The 27,008-nt window shown below is 45.5% G+C and overlaps 1 protein-coding gene across 2 annotated transcripts in view; it reads right to left on the reverse strand.

The window, feature by feature from the left end:
* arhgef10lb (Rho guanine nucleotide exchange factor (GEF) 10-like b) overlaps nt 1-27,008 on the reverse strand; it is a 141,861-nt gene that overhangs the window by 76,942 nt on the left and 37,911 nt on the right. For both annotated transcript variants that reach the window (XM_084332821.1, XM_084332822.1), the window contains 3 exons: nt 10,163-10,278; nt 7,841-7,968; nt 1,406-1,506 (listed from right to left, as the gene is read on the reverse strand). In XM_084332821.1, the coding sequence (XP_084188947.1) occupies nt 1,406-1,506; nt 7,841-7,968; nt 10,163-10,278 (345 nt within the window). The remainder of the gene's footprint in view (nt 1-1,405; nt 1,507-7,840; nt 7,969-10,162; nt 10,279-27,008) is intronic.

A 27,008-nucleotide genomic window follows, 5' to 3' on the forward strand; every position in this document is an offset into this window, starting at 1 on the left:
AATGTTTATATTTAAGTGCAGTGGTCTGTAGCCACTCACACTACCACCGAAGCTCCCCCCTCTGATCCAGTCCACATTCATTCGTGTGTCATCTCGCGTCGTCCAGACTCCGTTGACAATCTGCGCATGCGTATGGGGAATAGGTGCTTAAAAATGGGCTTTTTCTCTGCCGATTTAGTTCTGATCGATTAGGAATGGGTCGCGCCGTGTTCAGGAGATTCAGGCGCATACAATTCTATTCGATCATGTCTCTAGCACCCCCACAACCGTATCTGCAACCACTTACATCAAGGCTCTCATCCACATTCATTCATATTCATGACACTGTCCTGGTATCCCTACTGCAGCGCTCCGAAACTGATCATGGACCTGTACTTCACGACTTTGTGAATTGGTGGAATTACTTGGACCTCAATGTCTCTAAGACTAAGGACATGATAATTGACTTCAGACACAACCCCGATCATCAAGCCAGTGTAGCTAGTGTAATTCACGATGAGGACGTCCAGACTGTTGAATCGTACAAATACCTGGGAACTGTGTTTGATTGTAAACTGAAGTTCAACCTAAATACAGAGTCTATTGTTAAAAAAGGTCAGCAGAGGATCTACCTGCTGAGAAAGCTGAACTCTTTTAATGTTAGTGCGAAGATCCTGAGCACTTTTTATAGTTCTTTTATTGAAAGCCTCCTAACTTTTTCTTTTATCTGCTGGTTCAGTGGCCTGTCCATTAAAGATAGGAACAGCCTACAGTATATTGTGAAAGTGTGCTCCAAAATAATTGGAGTAAAACAGAGAGACCTATGTTCTCTCTGGACGGACCAGGTGGTCAAGAAGGGGACGAGCATCACAAATCAACCTCTCCATGCTCTGTCTCAGCGGTTTTCACTGTTGCCTTCTGGCCGCCGTTACGACGTCCCACCAAGTAGGACCAACCGCTACGCCAAATCTTTTGTCCCCTCGGCTATCAGACTTTTAAACACAGACAGTAGTCATTTTAAGTAGCCTTTTGCACTTGGTTGTCTGTTTTTACTTTTACTTTTATTGCTGGATTGTATCACATGGAGTGTTTCTCTTTTTATTTGCCGTGCTGTCGTTGAGATGTTTTGTTATTTGTTTGTCTTTGTTGCTTGTTGGTGAAGCTGCAAATATGAATTGCCCCATGCGGGATCAATAAAGTTGTCTGAATCTGAATCTGAATATGCTCCCCCCGCTATCTCCTCCCCGATTTCAGAATCCCGGAAGTGTTGCGGTGGTCTATCTATCCTGCTAGTTTTGTGATGATTGGCCAAACAGTTACTGACATTGGTCTATTTATATGCTAAGTCACGCCCCTTTTGAAGTTCATTGGTCAATAACTTCAAAGCACAACATGGTAGATCTGAAGGGGATCATTGCAGACTTACTCTGAGCTATCTTGGCCAGGTGCAGCCGGTTAACCCAGGAGATCTTGCTGAAGGGGTTGGGAGTATTGAAGACCACCATGAAGCTCACTGGGCGTCCAGACCTGCAAGAGGAAAACCATTGTTAAACATTCACCTACATAGTAGGACTGTCACTTTAACAAAGTTGTAGACAAGTTCGAATTCGAATTTCAGTGTAAAAATAAATAAATAATTAAATAAAAAGGCTATTTTCAAAGTTTTGGCTACTTTTCTTTACCATGGTATGTTTGGTATCATTCTTTTCAGCACAGTCTCACCTATATGACCTGACGTTTATTTTTTTTATATAATAATATTATTATAATTATTATAATTCTTTTTTTGAGACGGCTGAGTGGCGCAGTGGGCAAGGCGCTCACCACTAACGCAGGAGATTCTGGTATCGAGCTCAGCTCTCGGCGTTGCTACCGGCTTGGCCGGCCGTCATACTAACACAATTGGCAGTGTTAGAGGGTGGGAAAGCCGGTGGGTGGGGATTGGACGTTGTGGACAGCGACTCCTACAGGTCAGTTGGGTGACGCCGGTGCGGCGGAAACAGGAAGTATCGGGGGCAGCGTGAGCCAGGCTGCCTCCTCGTGTACCGGAGGGGACATGTGATGCAAGGCTTCTATCCTCACTACAGCCGACCAGTGGGAGGCATAGTCTAGCAACGTTCAAGACAGGGGAGGGAAGAATTGGAAATACGAAATTGGGATGGGAGAAAAAATAGAAAATGGGGAGAAAAAGTCGATAAATATATATATTTGATATATATATATATATATATATATTTTTTTTTATTTTTTTTTATTTCTCCCTTCAAGTCCGAATCTCGTGTTTTTATGTAAATTCGAAATTAAATTCGAAATTCGAAAATAATGTGATAGTACATTGATCAATTACCAAATCCTGACAAAGCCCTTCACCAACTGGCTGCTGCCCCCCCCCCCCCATATTCATAGATCGCCTCTCCCCGTACCAATCTCTCTGCCCCTCAGATCTACCCCAGCTTGCCTCATCTCCAACCCCAAATCCAACCTCCGCAGTTGTGGGGACGGATCCTTCTCCAGGGCAGCTCCCAGGCTCTGGAACTCCCTCCTCCAAGACATTAAAGCATCAGAGACTCTTAATTTTCCAATTCCACCTCAAGACCAATCTCTTCTCCACTGCCTTTTCTGATTTTCACCCCACCCCATCCATCTTTGTGTGTTTGTGTTATGCTTGTCTGTTGTTTGTCTCACTAAATGGTATCCAAAGCGCTTTAAAACGTATGCCTCTCATTCATGCATTCACTCACACATTCACACACCGACAGCAGAGGCAACCATGCAAGATGTCAACGAGACGAGTGCTCTACCTCCTGAGCCGCCCACACGCGCCCCTTAGGGTAAAGCCACATTGAGTTCTAGAAAAGCGCTATAGAAATAATTGATTATTATTATTACATGCATAGAGTACAAGCTATTGTAAACACTGCAACACTCTATGCAGCTGGCATGAGGCCACCACTCTGACCCAATTGGGTTAAATTCATGAGGCGAGACGGTTGAGTCCTTGAATGTGAACACATATACGCATGAATGAACCAACCAACCCATGGAGTCGCTTAATAATGCCCCTAGTCTATCTACTGTACTGTGTGTACAGTTTGGTACAATGTGTGAGGGTAAAAATACATTATATCATTAAACATTCAATATTATACATTTTATATGATTATGATTATTATTTATATATATTTTTAAAGAAAAGAAAATCGTGCCTGTACCTCCCCCTCCCCCATGTTGCTATGACGCTTGCATGTCCCTGAGGGGATTAATAAAGGAAGTAAGGAAGACTCAACATGACGACAATAAAAGCTACTGCCAGAGTATCTAACTGAAACACCAGATTAATCGCTGTCCTTGAGGACATGACTAGATATTGACTATTTCTTTCCAATCAGATCAACTCTGGTTCAATGTCAGCCTCTGCCTTGATCTATCCATCACTTGATCCATCCATCACACTATAATTGGAGATTGCCCAATTTATCTTACTTCTCTGTTGGAGTGGACGTCTGAACCTTATAGTACACGTGCCAATGGCTCTTAGAGTTTACCTAGAGTTTGTACTGAACTTGGGAAGTCTGCTTTAAGCTTCTGTGCTCCTGACACATCATACAACAAACTCTAAAACTCAACACTTTTGTATCCATCTTTGCACTCTATTGACTTGCTCTCCATCTTGAAAATGCATGCTAACCACCAAGTTAGTCTTCTAATCATTCCAAACAAACTGCTGTTACTGTTGGTGATGTAAAACAGGTCACTTCCTTTTGATCTACTTTTTCTCCCCATTTTCTATTTTTCTCCCATCCCAATTTCGTCTTATCCAATTCTACCCTCCCCTGTCTCGAACGTTGTTAGACCATGCCTCCCACTGGTCGGCTGCAATGTGGATGAAGCCTTGCATCACGTGTCCCCTCCGGTACACGAGGAGGCAGCCGTCGCATCTTTTCACCTGCACAGCGCAATCTCTCAGCGGCGAGGAGTAACGCGTGGGAGGCTCACGCTGCCCCCGTTGCTTCCTGATTCTGCTGTACAGGCGCACCAACCGACCTGTAGGAGTCGCTGTCCACAACGTCCGATCCCCACCCACCGGCTTTCCCACCCCCTAATACTGCCAATTGTATTAGTATGAACGACCAGCCAAGCCGGAAGCAACGCAGAGAGCTGGGCTCGAACCCAGCATCTCCTGCGTTAGTGGCGAGCGCCTTGCCCACTGCGCCACTTAGCCGCCCTAAACAGGTCACTTCCTGTACCCGATTATTTCCCTGGGAATTACCTACCAGACACCACTGTCGAGGACAGCAGATGTAAAAACATTAATTAAAGTGACTGATTGAAACACATCACAAAAATGCTGACTTTCTTGGATAGTATTATAATGTCAAAAATGCTCAGAAAGAGGCACATATGAAACCGCTCCAAGTCCAGAAACCAAGCTGGGAAAGAAATCTGTCTCACTGACTGTCGAACGGATGGAATCATAAAGCTCTTTAAAATAATTTTTTTTAATGAGTACGGGGGGTTAGTGGGCCATTTGTCTTACAATGGTACAATCAACATCAACCCGAGCCTGGGAACGGAGCAGACTGAAGCCAGTCCACTGCTTGGCAAGAGGAGCATGGGCACACAGGATGTGGCAGGTGGTGCCACCCGCTTCGTCCAAGCTGCCACGCCATCTGCTAAACCCCACGACTAGTCATCTCGGACCCCTAAAGGAAGTTTGTACTTGCCTGCATCCTAGAGACCCAGATGACTAACATTACATCACATACAGCAGAGTACATGGTGGTTGGTTTTGTGACGAGCCTGGTGGTGTTCAGGCTCGACACGGTTCAAAACAAACAAATTACATTTTCCACACAAGCCCAATTTCAATAAATAAAAGATATTTATTAGGGATGTCAGATATTATCGGCATACCGATATTATCGGCCGATATCGGCATTAAAATGTGATATCGGAAAATCGGTTTTCAAACAAATAAAAATAATAATTCTTTTTACATTTCTATAACCTTTATTTACCCAGGCAAGCAAGTAAGAACAAATTCTGATTTTATTTATTGTCAAAAGTATGCATAATGTTGTGTTAATTCCACAACAAGAGATATGTAATGTTAATTACCTGAAATTATTCCATTTTTGGGTGGGGGAACCCTGCATATATCGGTATCGGTTGATATCGGTTGATATCGGTATCGGAAATTAAGCGTTGGACAATATCGGTATATCGGTATCGGTAAAAAAGCCAATATTGAGCATCCCTAATATTTATTGAATAATAGCACAAAAGTCTGATGGGCAATTAGAGTAGTCGAATAACAGTCCAGGGTCAAACCACGTAACAGGCTCTCGTACAAAAAGGGATTGTTCAATACTCAGGGTTTGTCTTCCGGTCCAGGGTCAGGGTCACAAGGGAGTATCTCAGCCAGTCCAGGGTCCAGTACCACAAACACCTTCTCGGTTTTACCTCTCCTCTCAACTACCTCTCACCTCACAAATTCCGTATCACACTCTCTCTTTCTCTTCCTCACCTCCACTCCACTCTCTCTGTCTCTCCTTGGGCTTTAAACTATGGGTGTCTCTGTGTGTGTGTGGGATGTGGGTGATCACGTGGTGCACAGGTGTGTTAACATGAGCACATCAGCCCAGTTTTGGCCTCGCTCCACTGGCTACCTGTTCGTTTTAGAATAGATTTTAAACTAGCCCTAAATGTTTTTAAATCACTAAAATAATGGCACGGCTCCTCCCTATCTATCTGAGCTCTTGCACCGCCACACCCCCCACGATCCCTCAGATCAGCTGACCAGCTGCTATTGGTGGTGCCTAGAACTAGGCTCAAAGACTAGGGGAGACAGAGCCTTCTCCACCGCAGCGCCTAGATTGTGGAACAGCCTCCCCCTCAGCGTACGGGCCGCCCAGACCGTGCAGGCTTTTAAATCACTTTTAAAAACCTACCTGTTCTCCTTGGCCTTCCCCCCCACTTAATCACCACTAGACCCCTGGCCCTTCTATCCTCTTTGTTTTACTGTGTCCTACCTGTTTTTATTACTTTCATTGCTTTACTGTGTTTTAATCTTATATCTTGCATCATATTATTTTGTTTTTATCAACCTGCCTGTGAAGCACTTTGGTGCCAGCTGCCACTGCCTGGAAATGTGCTATACAAATAAAATTGACTTGACTTGACTTATTCTATCAGTCCTAATCAGCTCCCTAATTAACTCTCCTCTGCCCGTGGCAGTAGTATCTCCCTTCCTCCACGTAGCCATGGGACGGGGGATGATATCTGCCACAGTTACACCCCCCCCCCATCAGCCAAGTAGACAACGCTAAACCATGTCTACAGTATGTGTTGGGCGACAACTGAAAGCCTACGTCAGTGACTGGTAGCTTCTCTTTGACCCTGTGTCCCCACCCCCCTGTCCTGGCACCAAGATTATATGCTTCACCTGTTGGATTGCTCAGTGCACCTATGTGTGTTCGCTGAAAGAATTTTCATCAATGCACCAATTCTCGTCCTCGAGCCACGGCTTCTGGTAGAGGTGCTCATCCTCGGTTCCTACCACCGCCACCTTAGCTGCCATGACGAGGAGGGTCCTGGAGGAGGCTTTCCCCAATGGTCCTTTCCAGGGCTAACCCCTGTAAGAGCCGATGCTCGAGAAGATAATCTCTCTCTCTCTCTCTGAATACATCAACAGGTAGAGCATGCAGGTAGAGGTGTGAGTTGCAGCAGCCGATGTCAGGCATCCTGTGGTTGGACAAGGCCCTGGTCTCCCTATTCTGTTCTGATTCCATCCGACACCCAGACAAGAAGCCCTGGCCTTGGCAACTTCTCCACCGTCAGCTCCCTGACCTGACAGACGGCTCCCTGACCCTGACCTGACAGACGGCTCCCTGACCCTGACCTGACAGACGGCTCCCTGACAGATGGCTCCCTGACCCTGACCTGACAGACGGCTCCCTGACCCTGACCTGACAGACGGCTCCCTGACCTGACAGACGGCTCCCTGACCCTGACAGACGGCTCCCTGACCTGACAGACGGCTCCCTGACCCTGACCTGACAGACGGCTCCCTGACCCTGACCTGACAGACGGCTCCCTGACCCTGACCTGACAGACGGCTCCCTGACCTGACAGACGGCTCCCTGACCCTGACAGACGGCTCCCTGACCCTGAGCTGACAGACGGCTCCCTGACCCTGAGCTGACAGACGGCTCCCTGACAGACGGCTCCCTGACAGACGGCTCCCTGACCCTGACCTGACAGACGGCTCCCTGACCTGACAGATGGCTCCCTGACCTGACAGACGGCTCCCTGACCTGACAGACGGCTCCCTGACCCTGACCTGACAGACGGCTCCCTGACCCTGACTTGACAGACGGCTCCCTGACAGATGGCTCCCTGACCCTGACTTGACAGACGGCTCCCTGACCCTGACTTGACAGACGGCTCCCTGACAGATGGCTCCCTGACCCTGACTTGACAGACGGCTCCCTGACCTGACAGACGGCTCCCTGACAGATGGCTCCCTGACCCTGACTTGACAGACGGCTCCCTGACCCTGACAGACGGCTCCCTGACAGATGGCTCCCTGACCCTGACTTGACAGACGGCTCCCTGACAGATGGCTCCCTGACCCTGACTTGACAGACGGCTCCCTGACCTGACAGACGGCTCCCTGACAGATGGCTCCCTTCCTCCAGTGAATAACATCACTCTGCTCTCCTCTCCAAACTGAAACTAGCGAACTCACTCTGGAAACTAAGTGAAACTAAACTGAATTGATTTTTTTTTAAATATATATATACAGTATATAAAATAAATAAATAAAATAAAAAATACAAAACTCCTGTCTGGCACTCACTTGTCAGGCTTGCCTGGCACAGACAGTCGCAGGCGGCATTTGTCAGCACACTGGATCTCCTCCTCCTTGATGCGGATGAGCCTCTGCAGAGCCAGGCACCAGTCCTGGGACACGGTGGTGTTAAGGTTCTGAGGGACAAGAAAACACTAATACTGTGTTCTGGTCTTTGCAGTGTAGATGGGTTTGTCTATACAACAAGGCCATTTGACTTGTTCACAGTATTTCGATCGCAGACAACACAGTTAATAGATCAAGCTGAACATTTAATAAATGAGTTTGAATATGGCCACCAGTGATGTCATCAGGGACATTGAATCAGTGTTAATTACAGCTAAATTAAATTTGATTTGATTTGATTTTATTAGGGATCCCCATTAGCTGGTGCGATAGCAACCAGCTAGTCTTCCTGGGGTCCACACACAAAAAAACACAAAAACAATCACTATTGCAAAAAACTAAATTATTAAAAGTCAGTACACACAATGCACAATGAACCTACTGTAACAATTAATATAGCTAAAATTACATTAGTGTAAAACAAAAACAAAAAATTACTTTACAGTGTTAAAAACAATTTAAAAACAATTTAAGATTCTTTTTAAAAGTGAATCTACTGTAAATGCAGCAGAGGTTCCGAGGCAGGCCATTCCACAGAGTTAATGCTCTAAAAATAAAAGATCTCCCCAAAGCGCTGGTTCTAGGACCTGGCAATTCAAGCTGCCCACTACTGGAACCTCTAGTGTAATGCTCGTGCACAGTATTACTAAAATCTGATTATGTATAAAAACAGGAGTTTTACTGCTCATGACCAACTTGAACAGCACAAGTATATTAAAAGACAATCTATTTTCAACGTTAAGCCAAGAGAGGCGGGCATGCATACGGCTCATACGAGCCGTATGCATGATAAGGTAGTAGTCAATGGAGCGGTATTGCTATTTTTTCATCTACCGGTACATCATTTCATGCTGCTGTAATTAACACAACACAAGGATCCAATGTCTCCGATGACATCACTGGTAGCCATATTCAAACAAAAATGTTCTCAAAAACTAAATGCATTTTGTGATTATGTGCAAATAAATCAGCAATGTCTTTTGGTTGTAGGTGTGTGTGTGACTATATATATATATATATATATATATATATATATATATATATATATATATATATATATATATATATATATATATTACAACATGATTAATGTTCTATCAATATATTGTGATTATATTTTGGACAGTCCATGTAAAGTCAATACAAATAACTTGGGAGTGTGAGTGTGATATTTCACAAGAAAGTACTCAACATCTACTGTCTTTAACTATAAATTAACACAACCCTCTAACTTACCATATTTACATAATAAAGTATTCAACCTCTACACACAATACAAGACACAAACACAGACAAGACATAAAAGGCAAAGTGGGGCAAGGGGATACATTTAAGCTGCAGCAAACAAGATTGAATGGGATTGGGGGGAGAGTAAGAAAAAAGTAGGGTAGAAAGAGGAGGGAAGGTGAGGCTTTGCAAGAGGTTGCTGATAATAAAGTACTCAACCTCTACTGTCTTTACCTATGAATGAACACAACTCTAAATTACCATCTTAGATAAACTTAAAGAAAACTTTAAATGGAAATATACGGTTCTTCATCTGACATATTCAACTATCAAATTATTACCCTAAGAATCTAAATCATATTGTAGTAAAGCCTGAGGTTTACACCCCTGTGATAATCCTGTGAACCTATCATGGCCACTATTCGCCCAGCTGGCCACTCTGTCATCCAGGAAAAGCTAACTGATAATGTGAAATACTAACGTGAAATCTAGTGATAAAAAAAACCTATTTATTTTTCAGCTAATATCAGCTTAGATATAACAAGATTGTGTTGCTAAAATGTGTTGTATTTGGGTGAAATACATTTTTGGCGAACCGTTTAGGTGGAAAAAGATAAAGTTAACTGGCTTTGGGGAAGACGTGAGGGGGAGAAGGGGGCGGGCTTCATAGATACTTGCATTCTCAATGAGGGCGACGGTGTAGAGATGCTGCTAAGCCTTTTTCAGTCGTTTATTGGTGGAAAAACCATACCAAACTAATTGTAATTCAATATACAACATTTCCAAAGTGTTAAAAACACATGTAGCGGGGATCTTAAAGGATACACTGCAAAAATAAAAAGTAATCAGACACGTACATCAACATACCTGAACTCGTACTTGCTGTTAACATGGTTACTTGCTTAAGTAACTCATCTACTTTCACCTAGACTCCCCCGTCTGCACTGGGATTCTGTGATGAAATAAGAGAGCTGTTACCTGGTAGGCTCCGTTGAGCGTGCCCACCAGCAGCGTCACCTCCATCACCACAGACAGGTCGTGCTGCAGCTCCTCCAGCTCCTGGTACAGCCGGGGAGGACCCAGGAACACCTTACCTGCAACACCAGACCACACCCTCTTCTGTTGTTAGCTACTGTATACTGTTGTTAAGGCACTGACCTCGTCACCAGTAGATTCAAGATTCAAGAGATTTATTCGTCACATACATACACAAGACATATAGTGAAATGAAGGTGGTGGCCATGCCCGCTTTGATTGTGCAAAAAAATACTAATAATAGAATACCGGTAGATAATAAAATAGACATGATAAAAAGTACTAAGATAAAATACAATACAATGCTAAGCTTATGGATTTAAAGGTAATGAGTCATATATACACTACTATACAATATACTATACAATATACAGTTATACTATATCTAACTATGCTATACTAACTATACCATACAACAGTACTAATACTATACTTTCCTTTTCTTTAAAGTGACCTTTTCTTTTGTGTTTAAAGTGACCTGTAGTGTGTTTGTGTGTTAGAGAATGCGTGGTGTGTGTGTGTGTGTGTGTGTGTGTGTGTGTGTGTGTGTGTGTGTGTGTGTGTGTGTGTGTTGTCTGTATGCATCTATAATTTTTATTAACTGCCGGAAGTAATAATAGTTAGCAAAAAGACCATAGTCTTTGACAAGGGTAACAATGGATAATTATGATACTCCCCACACACACACACACACACACACACACACACACACACACAAATAGAGATCAGAAGGCAAGGTCAGTCACACAGCCCCTGGTGAGGGTAGGCATTCAGTGCCTTGCTCAAGGGTATTTAGCTAAATGATGATTTGTGATGATTGGCCCAACGGTTGTTGACTTTGGTCTATTCATGTGTTGAGCCATGCCCCTGTTACGGTGTGGGGGAGAGTAGGGCCCAAACGCAGGACAGAGGCAAGTAGAGAGCAGACAGGAGACGGCGAGGTGACAATCAAAAGAGCTTTACTTGCAACAGGGCAACAACAAAGGTACACTCCAAAAGCATGAAACAAAAGGCACAGCAAGGCTGGCAGCGAGCGGGGTACAAAACTAACTACAAACAAGAAGATATCCAAAAACGAACTGAAACACGAAAACAAAGATGATAGCAACAAAACATGGAACACTAGAAACACTTAACACTTTGAGAGCCACTCACGGCTAATCTCGTGTTTACGATAGTTACGTTGAAAGCCACTCACGAGATTTCTCTGATTTTTTTTTTTTTTTTTTATCGATCTGAAATCATATTGCATCACGCGAGCCTACCCTAGCCTACCCAAGGGCCGCCGGCGATCAGATGTGAAAAAAGCGCTCCCTATTGTCTCCCAGATGGTAAATCACCCTTTTGGAATGGACTCAATGAAAATGGATGGGGGAAAAAAAATATTCCAGTCCACATTTTCCAGTCCACTGATGCAGCCGGGGTTACCAGAGTTCATTCTGGATCCTCTGAGCCCCGCTGATCATGAGTTCTACTGTATACACGTTAGATCTATACACTTATCGATTTTTTCGAATGGTGATCAGGAATTGGAATATACCATTTGGATACCATCTGATGTCAGGTAAGGAATCTATGTTATCAGTGTTAGGATAATCAGACTAGTTTTCGAGGAGATATAAGCTTTTTTGTGATATGTGCTCTATCGGTTTCACTGTAAAATCCATGAGGAAATGAAAACAGCTATTATCAGCGCGCGCCTCGAACGTGCGTGCGTGCACGTATACTATTGATCATCTAGCGTTTATTTGAAAACGATTCATAAATAGGCCGACAAATATCAACGTTCTGGAATATTCCAGTAAAAGGCGATTATCACAGAATGGGCTGTTTTTCACCTGAAAACGGGAGCTTTTCAAAATGCTCTCAAACGGAAATTAAGTGATAAAAAAACAATCTGCCTTGACAACACTGACTGGAAAATGATTCTTTGATAAGCGACGGGCAGATTAGACACATAGCCATAATTTAAAACATAGATTAGGCGATATTAACGTTAACATTGGCGCCGATGGTGGCATTCAAGCACTAAGTCGTGCGCCCCCTGGTGGCACTGAAAGTGTTAACTGGGAACAAAGGACAATTCCGCGAACAACTTGTAGGAAATACAACCAGGATGACGAGACTCTATGAACAGCGACAGGGCAGCACGACAGAATACGGAAACAGAGTAATGAACCCACAAGGACGACAGGGGGGAGCACACATAAATACACACACTGATTGGACGAGGGACACCTGGGAGGAACACAGACAGACTACAGTGACACTAAATACAAGACAGGACTGATAACAAATACACACACACACTGGAGACATAACACTAGACCAGGGCCCTCATTCATCAATGTGTGCGTAGAACATGTTCTATTTCCACACGTAAGCACGGAATGTAGAACCAGTGTACGCACAGGGAAGTCGGGATTCATCACACGTGCGTACGCAGGCTCTACGCACACCTGTCATGATGAATCCCACCTTGGCTCTGCGCCGAGGCTCGTGCACACTTTCACGTATTTGCATACCAGAAACGCCCCGATTAACCATATACGGTAATGGAATACACCCATGAAATGTGGAAAAATGGACTAAGCCGAGGGAAGCGTGTCATGAGACAGGCTGACAGACGTGTACACTTACGGTGATGTCGGATATGATATCTATTAACCATTGCTGCCTGGGCAGCGCAAACACTAATAAATACCGCGCTGGAATATGACTGCCTTTTCCCGTGTTGTTTGATTAATACCCAGGGATTAAAGTTCTCCTCAATTTTATTCCAAATCGCGATGGATCTCCCGTCAATTTTCTACCTGCTGCATATGATTTCTAGAGGCATACTACAATCTATTTTGATGTCAGTATTGGGTAGCCTATATAAACAATAATACGAGAGCATATACAAGAACAATGAATCTCACTGCATGTATGATGTAGCCTGCCTTTCAATACATGAACTTGAATTCCATCATGTTTGTGTGCGGGACTCACAAGGCTGTTGTCACAATGGGTGGTACCGGTACAGTAATAATAACAGTCCACACAATATCACGATCCATGCCATAGCCTATGTTCTATTAGGACATGATCTGTGACGACAAATGTTCTAGAATGTTTGATTAAGATATCATACTCTGACAGCATGCCTATGATCAACAAAAACGCGAACTTGAATCCCATCATATACATAGTCTGTCAACTATCTGGTGTCATTGCAATGCGTTTTCTATTCTTTCTTATACAGTAAAAAGGGGGAAGAACACTATATTCATATGACTTGTATTCTGCTTACAGCTTCGAAATTCCACTTGTTTCGTTTAATGTAAAGCCTTTTAAATATAATCAAAACGTTCCCGTGTTTCTGCGGTCTGCGCAAAATAATAACGAGTTGAGCTTTATGATTTATGATGAATTGAAAATGGGGGACCCTGATGTAAACAAGACGAAAGTCTTTCTCTGGTCTGCATCCCCAATTAACAATTGTATGTACTGAGCTGTACTGTACTGTACCCATTCTGCAATCTGTTAATAAACTTTTCAATCAATCAATCAATCAAGCTACGCGGAGCGCAGTCAGTCAGTAGCCTACACCCCGTATATTCCGATAACGCTATATAAACCATGCTGCATTCATTCTGAGAGAAAGATCTATTATTCCAAATGCTATTTATAGGGTTTTGACCATAATTACACTACTGTTGCTATTTTACAATGAACTATAATGAACTACGGTTCGTACAGAACATGCCAGTGTTATTATGCACAGAAGCTCATTTCCTTGTTGTAATAATATATTCTACCACTGGGCGCCAGGTACGCATGGTCTGACCTGTGCGTAGACGTAAGCATGGAGTCAAGTTCAAGTTGAAATTGATGAATCCCACTCTTTGCTTAGAAATGATCGTACGCACAGGGTAAGCACAAATCTGTGCGTAGAACACGTTGATGAATGAGGGCCCAGGGCTGTACAGTGCGATGAGGTTATCGCAAATTACAGTTTGGGAAGAGAGATAGAGAGATAGAGGGACTAATTAATTTCACTGTGGGGGGCATAATCCCACGGGACAATGCATTGGTAACTTGTTAACTCAAATGACAATATATACCCCGTGAATATTATTGCACGGATCGGGATACGCGTGGGAGCGTGCGCTATGATATTTTGCAACAGGTTGACATGACGCGAGTCCTGATACAAGAGAGAGCGAGAGAGAGAATGAGCGAGCGAGAGAGAGAGAGGGAGAGAGAGAGAGAGGGAGAGACAAATAGAGAGAGGGATAGAGAGGGAGAGAGAGATGCTCCGAGAGCGCGCATGTGTTTCCCCCCACACACATGCAGTCGGGAGTGTGTGTAAATGCTCCGAGACGAGTCACATCGTATGAGAGCCTCTCTCTCCCTCTCTCTATCTGTCTGTCTGTCTGTCTCTCTCTCTCTCTCTCTCTCTCTCTCTCTCTCTCTCTCTCTCTCTCTCTCTCTCTCTCTCTCTCTCTCTCTCTCTCTCTCTCTCTTTTTCTCTCTTTTGACTCGAGGAAGTGTCAGTGACAGGGAAACCGCTTTTGCATTATTTACACTCGCTCTGTTGTTGAGCGAATTGTTGATTGTGAGCGGTGACTACAACCACAGAGGGGGCTGAGATATGCAGATCAGCAGCACCTACTTACTGTACGTCAGGGAGCGTGAATGGCTTGGTTCAGTGGGGGAGGTTCTTGTCTGAGCTGAACTGAAGAAACGGGACTAGCTAGAGATTTCACATCTAGTCAGTGTTGGTACAACCCCACATTGCTAGAAAACAATGCAAACCACAGGAAAAGGCCATTTATAAGATAGTTCCCCTTTAACAATTGTGTGTATTGAGCCGTACTGTATTGTACCCATTCTGAAATCTGTTAATAAAGTTTTCAATCAATCAATCAAAAACAAGACAGACATGAGCATAGTTTCAATTCCTCTACCGAGATCAAATGCAATGAAAATAACTGCTATGTATAGGTCCATCTCACAGTGGAATAGGTTGCCATATATAATTACTAAAGCAACAAGCAAAGAAAGCTTTAAAAAGCAAGTAAAGAGGTTACTTTTGGGTACAGGCACAATGCTTGATATATAACATTTTATTATTTTACTAGTCATTTTGTAATATTTTGGTATAATGCTAATGTATGATGTGGGTTGGGTTGGATGGGTGGGGGGGGGGATTATGTTTGATTACGGTATGTTATGTATATTGTTTCGTATGTTTATTGTTGGTTTTATTTTTAATTATGTTGTTTGTTTGTATTTATTATTTTGTGTGGACCCCAGGATGAGTAGCTGTTGCCATTTGTAACAGCTAATGGGGATCCAAATAAACTCAAACTCAAACTCTAAGCTGATGTCCTCAGAGACACTGGACTGTCTCTCTAAGCTGACGCTCCTCTCTCCTGGCTGCTTAGCATACAGTGCCACTTCAATTATAGCCTATTGCCAACTCTTCAATCCATCTTCATCCAGACTTCATCCTCTGTCTCCCTGCCATTGCTGTAATGATCGACTCTCACTAGCGAATGCACAACCACGGCACGCGCATTCAATTTAAGAACAGCTGGCATTCATCTGTGCCTAAGAGCAATTTGGTGGGAGGGGGGGTGCGTGTGTTCATGAATCCAACATTGATTTAAAGGAACACACCAAAGTTATGGGAGATAGCTGGAGTTTTAAGCTAGACTAGTGTGGTCCATATCGGCTTCCATTCATTTGTGCTAAGCTAGGCTAGCTTGCAGCCACATAGCTTTCTACTGAACGCACAGAGAGGAAACTGGTATCTATCTTCTTGTCTGACTCTGGAGAAGACTGTAAGCTGTCGGTAAGATTTTTTGTATATATGTACTTTTTGACAAGGAACCTGATGGTGGTCTTAGTTTTCCGATGCAACCCTGGGAACACCATCAGGCAGGCCAAAAATATCAGCACCCTGCATAAATAACCGATCAGATTATTGATATGCATTGAATTGATTATTCAAGACCTCTGTCACTCTCCTCACGTGTCCTTCTCTCTCACAGTGCACTGAGCTCCTAGTTGCGTTCGGTTATCCTAGTTAGGTTGAATAACTATAAAGGAATCCCTGTCACCATCATGTTTTGGTGTGTAATGAATCTGATCCACACGTGAATTCAATAACCACAGGTGTAAAGCTTAAATAGCTTGTTGTGGTGAACTGGTTAAAATATTACATCATTCAGTTGTTGAGATGCACTGGTTAATAGACTACATTCAGTTGTTGTGATTAACTGGTTAATATACTACATTTAATTGTTGTGATTAACTGGTTAAAAGGCTCTATTCAGTTGTTGTGATTAACTGGTTAAAATGATCTATTCAGTTGTTGTGATTAACTGGTTAAAAGGCTCCATTCAGTTGAAGGATTCACTTCACAGTCGGATGAAATGCACAGCTTAACATCCATGATGGAATTTGGGCAGATGTTTCTATGCACCGTTGTACTGGCACAAAAATAGCTCAGAGCGCCAGCGTCTGTGTCTGCTGTTAGACATGGTCTGAGTGGGCAGAGGCACAGTTGTGATAAAAAAAATTAAAAAAAATAGATACCAAAGTTGCACTGCGCCTCTGTATTGACACACTCCCAGCTGCCCATCACACCCATCTCAGTGCAGACGGGTTCCTTTTGAGTTTTGAGCTACAAAATTACTTAATAGATGGAGGTGGGAAGAATTTGCCACCGATGTTGACTGTGAAGAGAGACTGAAGAGAGAGAATGTGGACACTAAGGCCTTTACATGTTGATGCCTGTGAAGAGAGACTGTGGACACAAAGGCCTTTACATGTTGACGCCTGTGAAGAGAGACTGTGAACACTAAGGCCTTTACATGAGAGAGACTGTGAAGAGAGAGACTGTGGACACTAAGGCCTTTACATGTTGATGCCTGTGAAGAGAGACTGTGAACACTAAGGCCTTTACATGTTGACGCCTGTGAAGAGAGACTGTGAACACTAAGGCCTTTACATGTTGACGCCTGTGAAGAGACTGTGGACACTAAGGCCTTTACATGTTGACGCCTGTGAAGAGAGACTGTGGACACTAAGGCCTTTACATGTTGACGCCTGTGAAGAGAGACTGTGGACACTAAGGCCTTTACATGTTGACGCCTGTGAAGAGAGACTGTGGACACTAAGGCCGTTACATGTTGACGCCTGTGAAGAGAGACTGTGGACACTAAGGCCTTTACATGTTGACGTCTGTGAAGAGAGACTGTGGACACTAAGGGCTTGTGTCCATAGCCGACGTTTTATTAGTTGTCAGCTCCTTTCTGTCATTCATATGCTGGAGAAGCGACAGGCGCGCTCCTCTTCCCAGCGACGTGCCTCGCGTTTTATGAGCTCTGGGCGGCAGCGTTTTTGGCGGAGCGCTCCCAGCTCATAAAGTTGAAACTAGTTAAACTTTTGGAAAAGGAGCGCGCTCATCAATGTAACTCATCAAGGAAGGGGCGGCGCCACGGCTGGCGCGAGCCTCAGAAAAAAACTGAGCTTTTTTTTTTTTTAAAGCGGTCCGCCTTGAAAAAAAGGCTTTGAGTGGACACATAGCCTAAGGCCTTTACATGTTGACACCGGTTTTGGTTCTGGTTCTGTATCGTATCGCTCTCGCTCGGCATCGCTCTCTGCACTATCTCGCATACGTGCACGCGCACTGAATAAAGACCACAATGTACCTTTAATCCCAATATTTGTCTGACCACACCCCTATCAGCTTACCCATATAAGCAGGGGTGGGGCCACCCACTCTCCTCCTTCTCGCTTTCACCACAAGGAAGAAGTGCCTCGGTAGATCCCCACACTTGACACCATGATGGAAGAAAGGTTTAGGAGCAGCTTTGGGAAACAAGGATACGTTGACATCATATCTTTATTTTCTCTCTCACTATTTTCGAGAAAATACGGCGATATTGTCTTCGTACTGGAGTGTCTGGAAGATGATGATCATTCTAAAAACCCTCCACCGGTTTTCGTATTGGGAGCACGCCGCTGCATGCTTCTCAACTGCAGTTCCTTGCTGTGTTTGTTGGGGTGAAACCTGTCAGGCCACAGCTGAACTGTCGGACATGCCGCTGTTGTGAGAAGCGGTGCGTTCCAGGTTGGGTGAGTAGTGTTTGCTGGCGGGCTCCACTTGTCTGTTAGTGCTATGGGGGCTACTTGACAAAGTTTATGGAAACCGGCCCCAGGCTAGGGTCCTTTGTTTAGCCACCTAGGCGACAGAAGGCCTTGGTCTGGAGACCATTATAGTTTTAACTAGTGGGCCGCGACCATTGACACTGGTGATCCCTGTGTGTTCTGGACGAGTGGATTCTCTCTGTCACCGTGTTAAGGCCCCATCTTTCATATCCAAATGAGAGTATTCCTTCACGAGGGGATATGTGCATGTAATGTGCGATAGCGGCAGATTCATGTTCAAAGTCAGCTACACAGGCCAGTTGGTACTGTGCTGATTCCGTCGGATGTGGTAAAGTCACCGTTGTGAAGCGGTGTTGACATCTTGTTTTCTCCTTTCTCTTAAAAAGTGAGGAGAGGTTCAGAACGGCGGCCTGTCTGGGTGAGTGTTATGTCATTGTTTACATGTTCATAGCTTACGGTTAGCCAGTCAGCTGTTAACTGCTGCGTTAGCCTGCTGGATCGCTGCATGGCCTGCTTAGGGCCTACTATTAGCCAGTCAGCTGTTAGCTGCGGGGCTAGCATGTCGTGGTCGCTAGGTAACGTTAGCTTGCTGCTATGGCCATGGCTGGCGCGGGGTAGCTTAGCTTCTCGCGCGCCGCCGTGAGCTCGCTTCTGATCGCGTGCGTCGTGATGCTATTCTGTTGAACGTGCTTTGATTTTAACATGTTTTACACTCTTGACCACGACGTCATCCTTGACAGGGGATGTTTCGTCGACCCTGCCCTGAGCCAGGACGGCAAGGTTGCATCAACAGGGGACTGTAGTGCGGGTTGGGGCGGTGACGCTGCCCAGTTCGGACAACACAGGAGCGGCTGTGTTCCTACGGTGTCTGTGACTGCACTTCGCTGATCTGCGTTCCGGGTAGGAACGGGGTTGACCAGACCTCATAACACGTCTTCTGGTTTTACTTTGCTAAATGTATTGTGAATAACGGTGTTTTTCCCAAAACGTGTGTTGCTACAATGCATTTAGGATACGTTGCGGGTTATGTGTGAGCTGTTTTTGTCACTGGCAGTTAGCTTCTCCGTGCAAATCGGGGAATGATCTGGTTGTTGTGTGAGAAACATCATGGTGTTTATATGCACCGTGTACTCACAACTAAGGTAACTAACCTATGAAGCTATGCTTGGTGACAAGTGAGTAAAAGAATGTTCTTTCTCAGACTGTAATGACAATGAACAGTGTGTTCACACATTAACAGGTTTTCCTGTTTTAACTGGCCGTATTGAGGGTAAAATAGGAGGATTGTGTTTTCCCCCCCGGTTCCCTGGGGACTTTTTCATCCTCCTATCAGACATGTTGTGCATTAATTGTGTCTTTTGTGTGGTAGGGATACGATGTAACTCTTAGCTTGATTGCTGAGGTTGTGCTAAATCTGCTGGAGAAACTTATTTCCTAATGGGAAATTGGTTTGGTTGCTGTCATGTGTGCTTAGCAAGGCCTGTGGTCGATACTAATCAAGAATGATGTATTCTCTCATTGTGAAAAAAACGGCGTTCCTCTGTTGAGTGTTTTTGCCATTTTTTGTAGGTGATGATGGGTTGTGTGTGTCATGTGACCTACAACTGGGTTGTACTGGCCACAGAAGCACATGTGTATGTTGGACCGGGGTTCTTAGAGCCCTCTCTATTCTGTGTTTTTCCTTAGTAAAAATCAGATAGCAGGTTAGCTCATGCGCTGTGTGGAGCTGTGAAACGCTTCATAGAGCTGACTATGACTGTGTCATATTCTCTTTTTGTCGTTACATCGTATCATGGGTGTGGGGTCGTAAAGGGGTGAACTGGTAACCTTTCCTCTCCCCATTGTTCTGTCGGTCAGGGGTACACCCCCTGTCCTTCAAGGTTCCCGTACGTTCGGCACGTTACGGGGGGGGGGGGGGGGGGGGGGGGGGGGGGGGGGAGTTCCTGGTCCCACGGCCTGGTATATTGGGCGTGTGCACCGCAGGAATTCCCCCGCCATAGAGTACGTCACCGTGCGCGTCTCTGTTGGTAGGACTTCCGTGTGCTGTTCAGGTCCATGTGATGGATCTGTTTTCAGGGGGGGTGATCAGGGCTCCTCCTCACCAAGCGCCTATTCAGGCCTTCTGTGAGTTCGGACTCCTTCTTCCATGTGAGGAAGCCTCCATCAGAGTACAGAGCCTTCCTCCTCAGATTGTCAAAGTGAGTGGACCCTCTAGAAGGGTCCTTTTCTATTGTATGTATATTCGATTCAATTCGTTTATTGAGTGTGTATGGGTTCAGTGCCTCTTCCCCGGGGGCCCTAAAACCAGTTTTTTACATGGCTCAAGGTGCAATATATTCTTTTCAATCTGTACAGCTCGCGTGGGAAGTCTCTCTGGGGATCCCCGTCTCTTTCCTATGGGAGGGTGGTGGGATGTAAAAATGTGAAAAAATTTTACCCCGGCTGTGTAGACTGGGATACATACTGTTGATGCTTCCTTCTTTCTATTCCAGAAGTGTTGGAGTTAGGGAGTGTCACACCCCTCTTGTCGTTCCCCTGGGCGCCTTGGGGATTCAATGACAGGTCTAATTAGCCTGTTCATTGATGGGGGTGTGTCCCGACGCACGTATAGTGCTAGCTCGCTGTAAACAGGCGATTGACTGGCACGCCTTGGTTGCTTGTGGTTGAAACGGCGTTTTTATAAAGCAACTGAGATGGGGGTTTTTCCTCTTCCGACGACCACATCCCATGACCTGGGTGGGTTGTCGACGGATTCTCGTTCATGTCTGGGGGATGATGACGGGATGGATCTGAACATATGTGGTGGGGTCTCACGCCCTTGGGGTGGGCCACCAGGCGCGGTTCGTTCGAACGTCTGGGTGGCGCCTTCTTTTCATGTTAAGATCAACACGCATATCTGCCCTTCTCCTGGAGTAGGCATGTCGGCGTGGTTAGGGCACGGGACTGGTTCTGGTCACGCTGGTCCAGATCAGTTGAACCCGTTGTCCGCCGGGGATGCAGATCTGCTGTTCTGGTACCCTGAGGGACTTGGGCTTTTTTCAGGGGGAAAAATGCCAGGTCGGTCTGGGTGTCACAGGGTTAAGCGCTATGGAGACCCTGGTTGGGTATGTTTTTACTCAGCACTGTCGTCATGGCTTACGGCCATGCCATTCTGTACGCGCTCGATCTCGTCGGATCTCGGCCGCTACACAGGTTGGTCCTGGTTAGTACTTGGTTGGGAGACCGCCGGGGAATACCAGGTACGGTGTGCTTAGGGGCTGGTTCTCCATAATTTTTCGCTCCTCTCTCACGCATGGCGAAGAGGGGCCTGTGGGGGTGGTTTTTTGACCTCCTCTGGTGACCCTGTGCTTCCCGTACCGCCAGGCCCGGTCCGAAGTGATGTTTGCGACCCGTAGGCCTGGGTTAACCCTTTTTGGAAACTGAAACACTTGTACTGCGGTATAGCCGGTGTATACCCGCAGGTGTGTTTTGGAGTTTTTTCTTGAGGGGTTATAGGAACAACCACCGCATTGGGTAACACCGAGGTGGTTGATTCCCTGGTGTGTTGGAGCAGTGTCAACTCCCGGGTTCACCGTTTGAGGGTGCCCCTGCACGTTCATGACGTCTGCCAATCGTGTCAGCCTTCTCTGCCTCGACCCCTCTGGGTGGGGGTTTTTAAATGGAGGCTTGGTCATGCAACACCGCCAGCTTACGCTCCTTCCGCCGGGGCGGCTGTGTTCAGCTGTCCCCTCTGGCGCCTGTCTCGTCCGCAGTCTCCAGGCTAGGGTTAACAGCCTGTTGCCTGGTTTTTCCCCGGTGCGCTGCCTGCTTCCGTTAGTTAACCTTTTTTGTGTGCTTACGGCCATGCTGACTGCCTGTTCTGCAGGGTCAGTGTGCCAGGCGGTGTACTATTGGGGGGACGGGGCCCGCTCGGCTTACGGCCATACCAACCTGAACACGCCCGATCTCGTCCGATCTCGGAAGCTAAGCAGGTTCTGGCCTGGTTAGTACTTGGATGGGATTCCGCCTGGGAATACCAGGTGCAGTAACTGAGGGGCCTTTGTCCGAATACGCTGGCGATGTGGGGGGCGGGGCACTACGTGCCCACCTGGTGGGGTCTTGATGCTGGCATCATGGACTTCTCCGGGCCCCCATTCTAGGGAGTCCAGTCCTTTTGGTGGGTCTGGGTCTTCCTTCGTGCTCCGCTGCTACGGCCTTGCCACGGGGTTGGGTTTGCCCTTGACCCCGTGATTCTGGGGGCAGTAACGAGGTTGTTCCTCCGTTCGTTCCCGGGTGGCATGCGGGTTGTGCGTGTGTGTAGTCGTGGGGTCAAGCCACGGTCTGCTCACCCTGTGCGTTGAGTTGCTTGAGTGCCTCTTCGCACGGTCGGGTCCGTCGCCCTCCCGTGAAGCCCCTAATAGGGGGGGTGCCCGCCATTAGGGTGGGTCGGGGGGGCTCGGCCCTCCCTGTTCTGATGGTTTGTGGGGGGCTGTCAGCGGGGTGTATTTGTCGGCCGTTGGCTCGGCATCCGACGCCGCTGCAGCCTTTGACCTCGCCTTGTGGCGAAAGCTTGGGAAGGAGGAGAGTGGGTGGCCCCACCCCTGCTTATATGGGTAAGCTGATAGGGGTGTGGTCAGACAAATATTGGGATTAAAGGTACATTGTGGTCTTTATTCAGTGCGCGTGCACGTATGCGAGATAGTGCAGAGAGCGATGCCGAGCGTCGCTATACTAACAGAACTTGGTTATAGTCATAACCTAACGTTCATTGACTATAGTTCAGCTTTCAACACCATAGTCCACACCAGACTGGTTGACAAGTTGATTGATCTGGGTCTGAACTCCGCCCCGAGCGCCTGGATCATGGGCCCTCATTCATCAACGTGACGTAGAAAATGTTCTATTTCCATACTTAAGCACAGAATTTAGAATGTGTGCACTCACAAAAAAAACAGGATTTATCACACGTGCGTACACAGGTCCTACGCACACCTGTCATGATAAATATCACCTTGCTTCTACGCTGAGGCTCGTGCACACTTTCACGTATTTGCATACCAAAACCGCCCGATTAACCATATACGGTAATGGAACACCCCCATGAAATGTGGAAAAGTGGACTAAGCCGAGGGTGTTGTACACTGTCGGATATTATATCTATTAACTTCCTAAAAGACCATTGCTGCCTGGACACCGCAAACACTAATAAAGACCATTAACCACTGTTTTGCCGTTGCCCGTTAGTGTCATTAATGCATGCTGGAATAAGAATGCCTTTCTTAATTTATTCTTAATATTAATAATTATTATAATACAATAAAAGACAGCTCCGTCTTTTAATACACATATATTGTACAGTAACGTCAAATAAATACTACAGTCCCCGCTGAAATAAAGGTTCTGCACGCACATACCAGCAGTGATCTACAGCATAAAAGATAGCCACTTTATAATACTATTCTGAGTAGATAATTCATCTGTATCGCAACAGAGTCACGGATCTGGTCGGGGCAGGTAGCATTATGTCGGGAAAATCTTTATGAAATAAACAAAAGTGAATTAAAGAATTTAAAAACAAAGTTTAGCATATTAAATCGTTTTATAAGCTTTCTGAGTAGATAATTCATCTGTATCGCAACAGAGTCACGGATCTGGTCGGGGCAGGTAGCATTATGTCGGGAAAATCTTTATGAAATAAACAAAAGCGAATTAAAGAATTTAAAACGAAGTTTAGCATATTAAATCGTTTTATAAGCTTATAGCTTTTTTCGTGCTGATTTGAGAAGGGTCCAGCTGCAGAGCCGGAGAGCAACTCTCAGGGCCAAGATAGCACTTATACTATTTTGAGAGAGACAGCAGAGAGACAGACAGCAGACTGAGCAGAGAGACAGACAGACAGACAGACACTGTTCCACAGTGTGTGTGTGTGTGTGTGTGTGTGTGTGTGTGTGTGTGTGTGTGTGTGTGTGTGTGTGTGTGTGTGTGTGTGTGCGTGCGTGCGTGTGTGTGACTACTAGTCTAATAGTAGAGACTCAGCCCCCCCCCCCCCCCCCCCCCTCTGGACCACCTCCTAGTAGAGACTTCTCTAGGAAGAAGACGAAGATGAGGATTAAGGCGAGACACTGCAGGTGAATAGGCAAATATACTTTTTTTGTTGATTTTGAGATTTTGTTATATTTTGCTTCCTAAACATGTCTTCTATGAAACTAGTGACAATAAAACGTCAATAACACACATTTAGTTGTTTATTTTACTTCATTTTGCCTTATTGCATCCATAAATGTCCACATATTTAATGGGGAAGTGCCTCATTTGCATATATAAACATAAATTTCAGAAAACTTGTCTCTACTAGGAGGTGGTCCAGAGGGGGGGGGGGTCTCTACTGGGAGACTAGTGGTCACACACACACACTGTGGAACAGTGTCTATCTGTCTGTCTGTCTGTCTCTCTGCTGTCTGTCTCTCCGGCTCTGCAGCTGGACCTTCTCAAATAAGCACGGAAAAGCTTTTAAGCTTATAGCTCCAATTTGGGTCCCAAATTGCGGTACAAATGAGGGAGGTGTCTCGGGTAGTGGACTCTAGTTAATATTATGTTCTCTCTGCAATTAGACTGCCCCTCATTCATTCATTCATCCCTATCTGATGCTATCTCTGAAAACAGTTCCTGCGAGCGCAGTCAGTGCACCCGATAACGCTATATATATAAACCTGCATTCATTCGGAGAGAAAGACCTATTCCACATGCTATTTAGGGTTTGACAATAATTACACTAATATCGCTATTTCACAATGAACTATAATGAATTACGGGGGTCATACAGAACACGTCAGTCAAGCTTATTTCCGCGTTGAAACTAATGCATGCAACTGATCTATGCCGTCCGTCTGCAGTCCCCATATTCTACCACAGGGCGTCAGCTAAGCATGGTCCGACCTGTGCTTAAATATACGCACAAAGTCAATCACAAGTTCAAATAGATAAATCCCACACTTTGCTTAGGAATGGTCGTACGCACGGCTTAAGCACATATCTGTGCGTAAGTCAGGTTGATACATGAGGGCCCTGGACTTTCTGAGTGACAGGCCCCAGGCGGTCAGAGTGGGGGGACATACCTCCAACTCAATCACCCTGAGCATCGGGTCCCCCCAGGGCTGTGTTCTCAGCCCCCTGCTGTATTCACTGTACACACTGTGTGGCCAGGTTCAGCTCCAACCCCATAGTGAAGTTTGCGGATGACACAGTGGTGGTGGGGCTGATCTCTAACAATGACGAGAAGGCCTACCGGGAGGAGGTTGTCGGTTGATGTACTGGCACGCTGGTGCCGGGATAACAGCCTACTCCTGAACATTGGTAAAACCAAGGAGCTGATTGTGGATTTTAGGAGAATACAGCAGGACACACACACACCACTGTGGATAAATGGGGCTATCATGGACAGGGTGAGCAGTTTTAAGTACCTGGGAGTCCACATCACAGAGGACCTGACATGGACAACACACATAGACCGTACACTGTGGTAAGAAATGCGAAACAGCGCCTCTATCACCTGAGACAATTAAGGAAGTTCAGAGTATCGGGGAAGATACTCCAGTCCTTCTATTCCGGGGCTGTAGAGAGCATTCTGACTGGAAACATCACTGCCTGGTTTGTAAACAGCACAGCCCAGGACAGGAAGGCCCTACAGAGAGTGGTGCGCTCAGCAGAGCGTACTACGGGTATTGCACTACAACCCCTGCAGGACTTATACAACAGGAGGTGCAAATCCAGAGCTTGCAGAATAATGAAAGATCCTCACCACCCAACAGTTCTGTTCAAGCTGCTGCGGTCAGGCAAGCGCCTCCGCATACACATAGCAAAAACAGAGAGACTAAGGCTCAGCTTCTTCCCCCAGGCCATCAGAACACTGAACACTGATCTCTCCACACACAAGCACACATGAACACACACATACACAACACACATTCTGCACTCGCTCACACACAAACGCACCACAGGTCACTTTAAGCACATAAGAAAAGGCCACTTTAAAGGAAGGAGAAAAAAAAAGTCACTTTAAGGAAAATAACTGTTGTGGTTCTTGTATAGTATAGTATAGTTAGTAATAGCAAGTATAGCATAGGGACATAGAGTAAAACTGTATATTGTATAGTAGTGTAGGGCTGTCCCCGACTAAGGATTTGGATAGTCGAAATAGCAGTATGATGTCCAGTAGCAGAGGTCTAGAGTGTGGCGTGCCGCAAGGAAGTTGCCTAGGACCTTTGCTCTTCTCTGTATTTACGAATGACCTATCTTGGGCTACCAAATGTGCTACAACAGTTCTTTATGCAGATGATTCAACATTGTATTACGCGGCACCATCATGCAATGTACTTAATGAAGTTTTGAGTAGAGAACTTAAAGTTGTGCATGACTGGGTAGTATGTAATAGACTTGTCCTTAATATCTCCAAGACTAAATGTATTGTGCTGGGAACAAGGCACAGGTTATCTACAAATCCAAAGCTTCATTTAAACTTGTGTAATTCAGCAGTTCAACAAGTTGAAAGTACTAAACTCCTTGGAGTGATGCTGGATTGCACTCTGTCTTGGTCTCAGCATATTAATTATATTGTTTTAAAAATGGGAAGAGCAATTGGTATTTC

The sequence above is a fragment of the Notolepis coatsorum genome, assembly GCF_963971535.1.
Source record: "Notolepis coatsorum genome assembly, chromosome: 17".
Lineage (NCBI taxonomy): Eukaryota > Metazoa > Chordata > Actinopteri > Aulopiformes > Paralepididae > Notolepis > Notolepis coatsorum.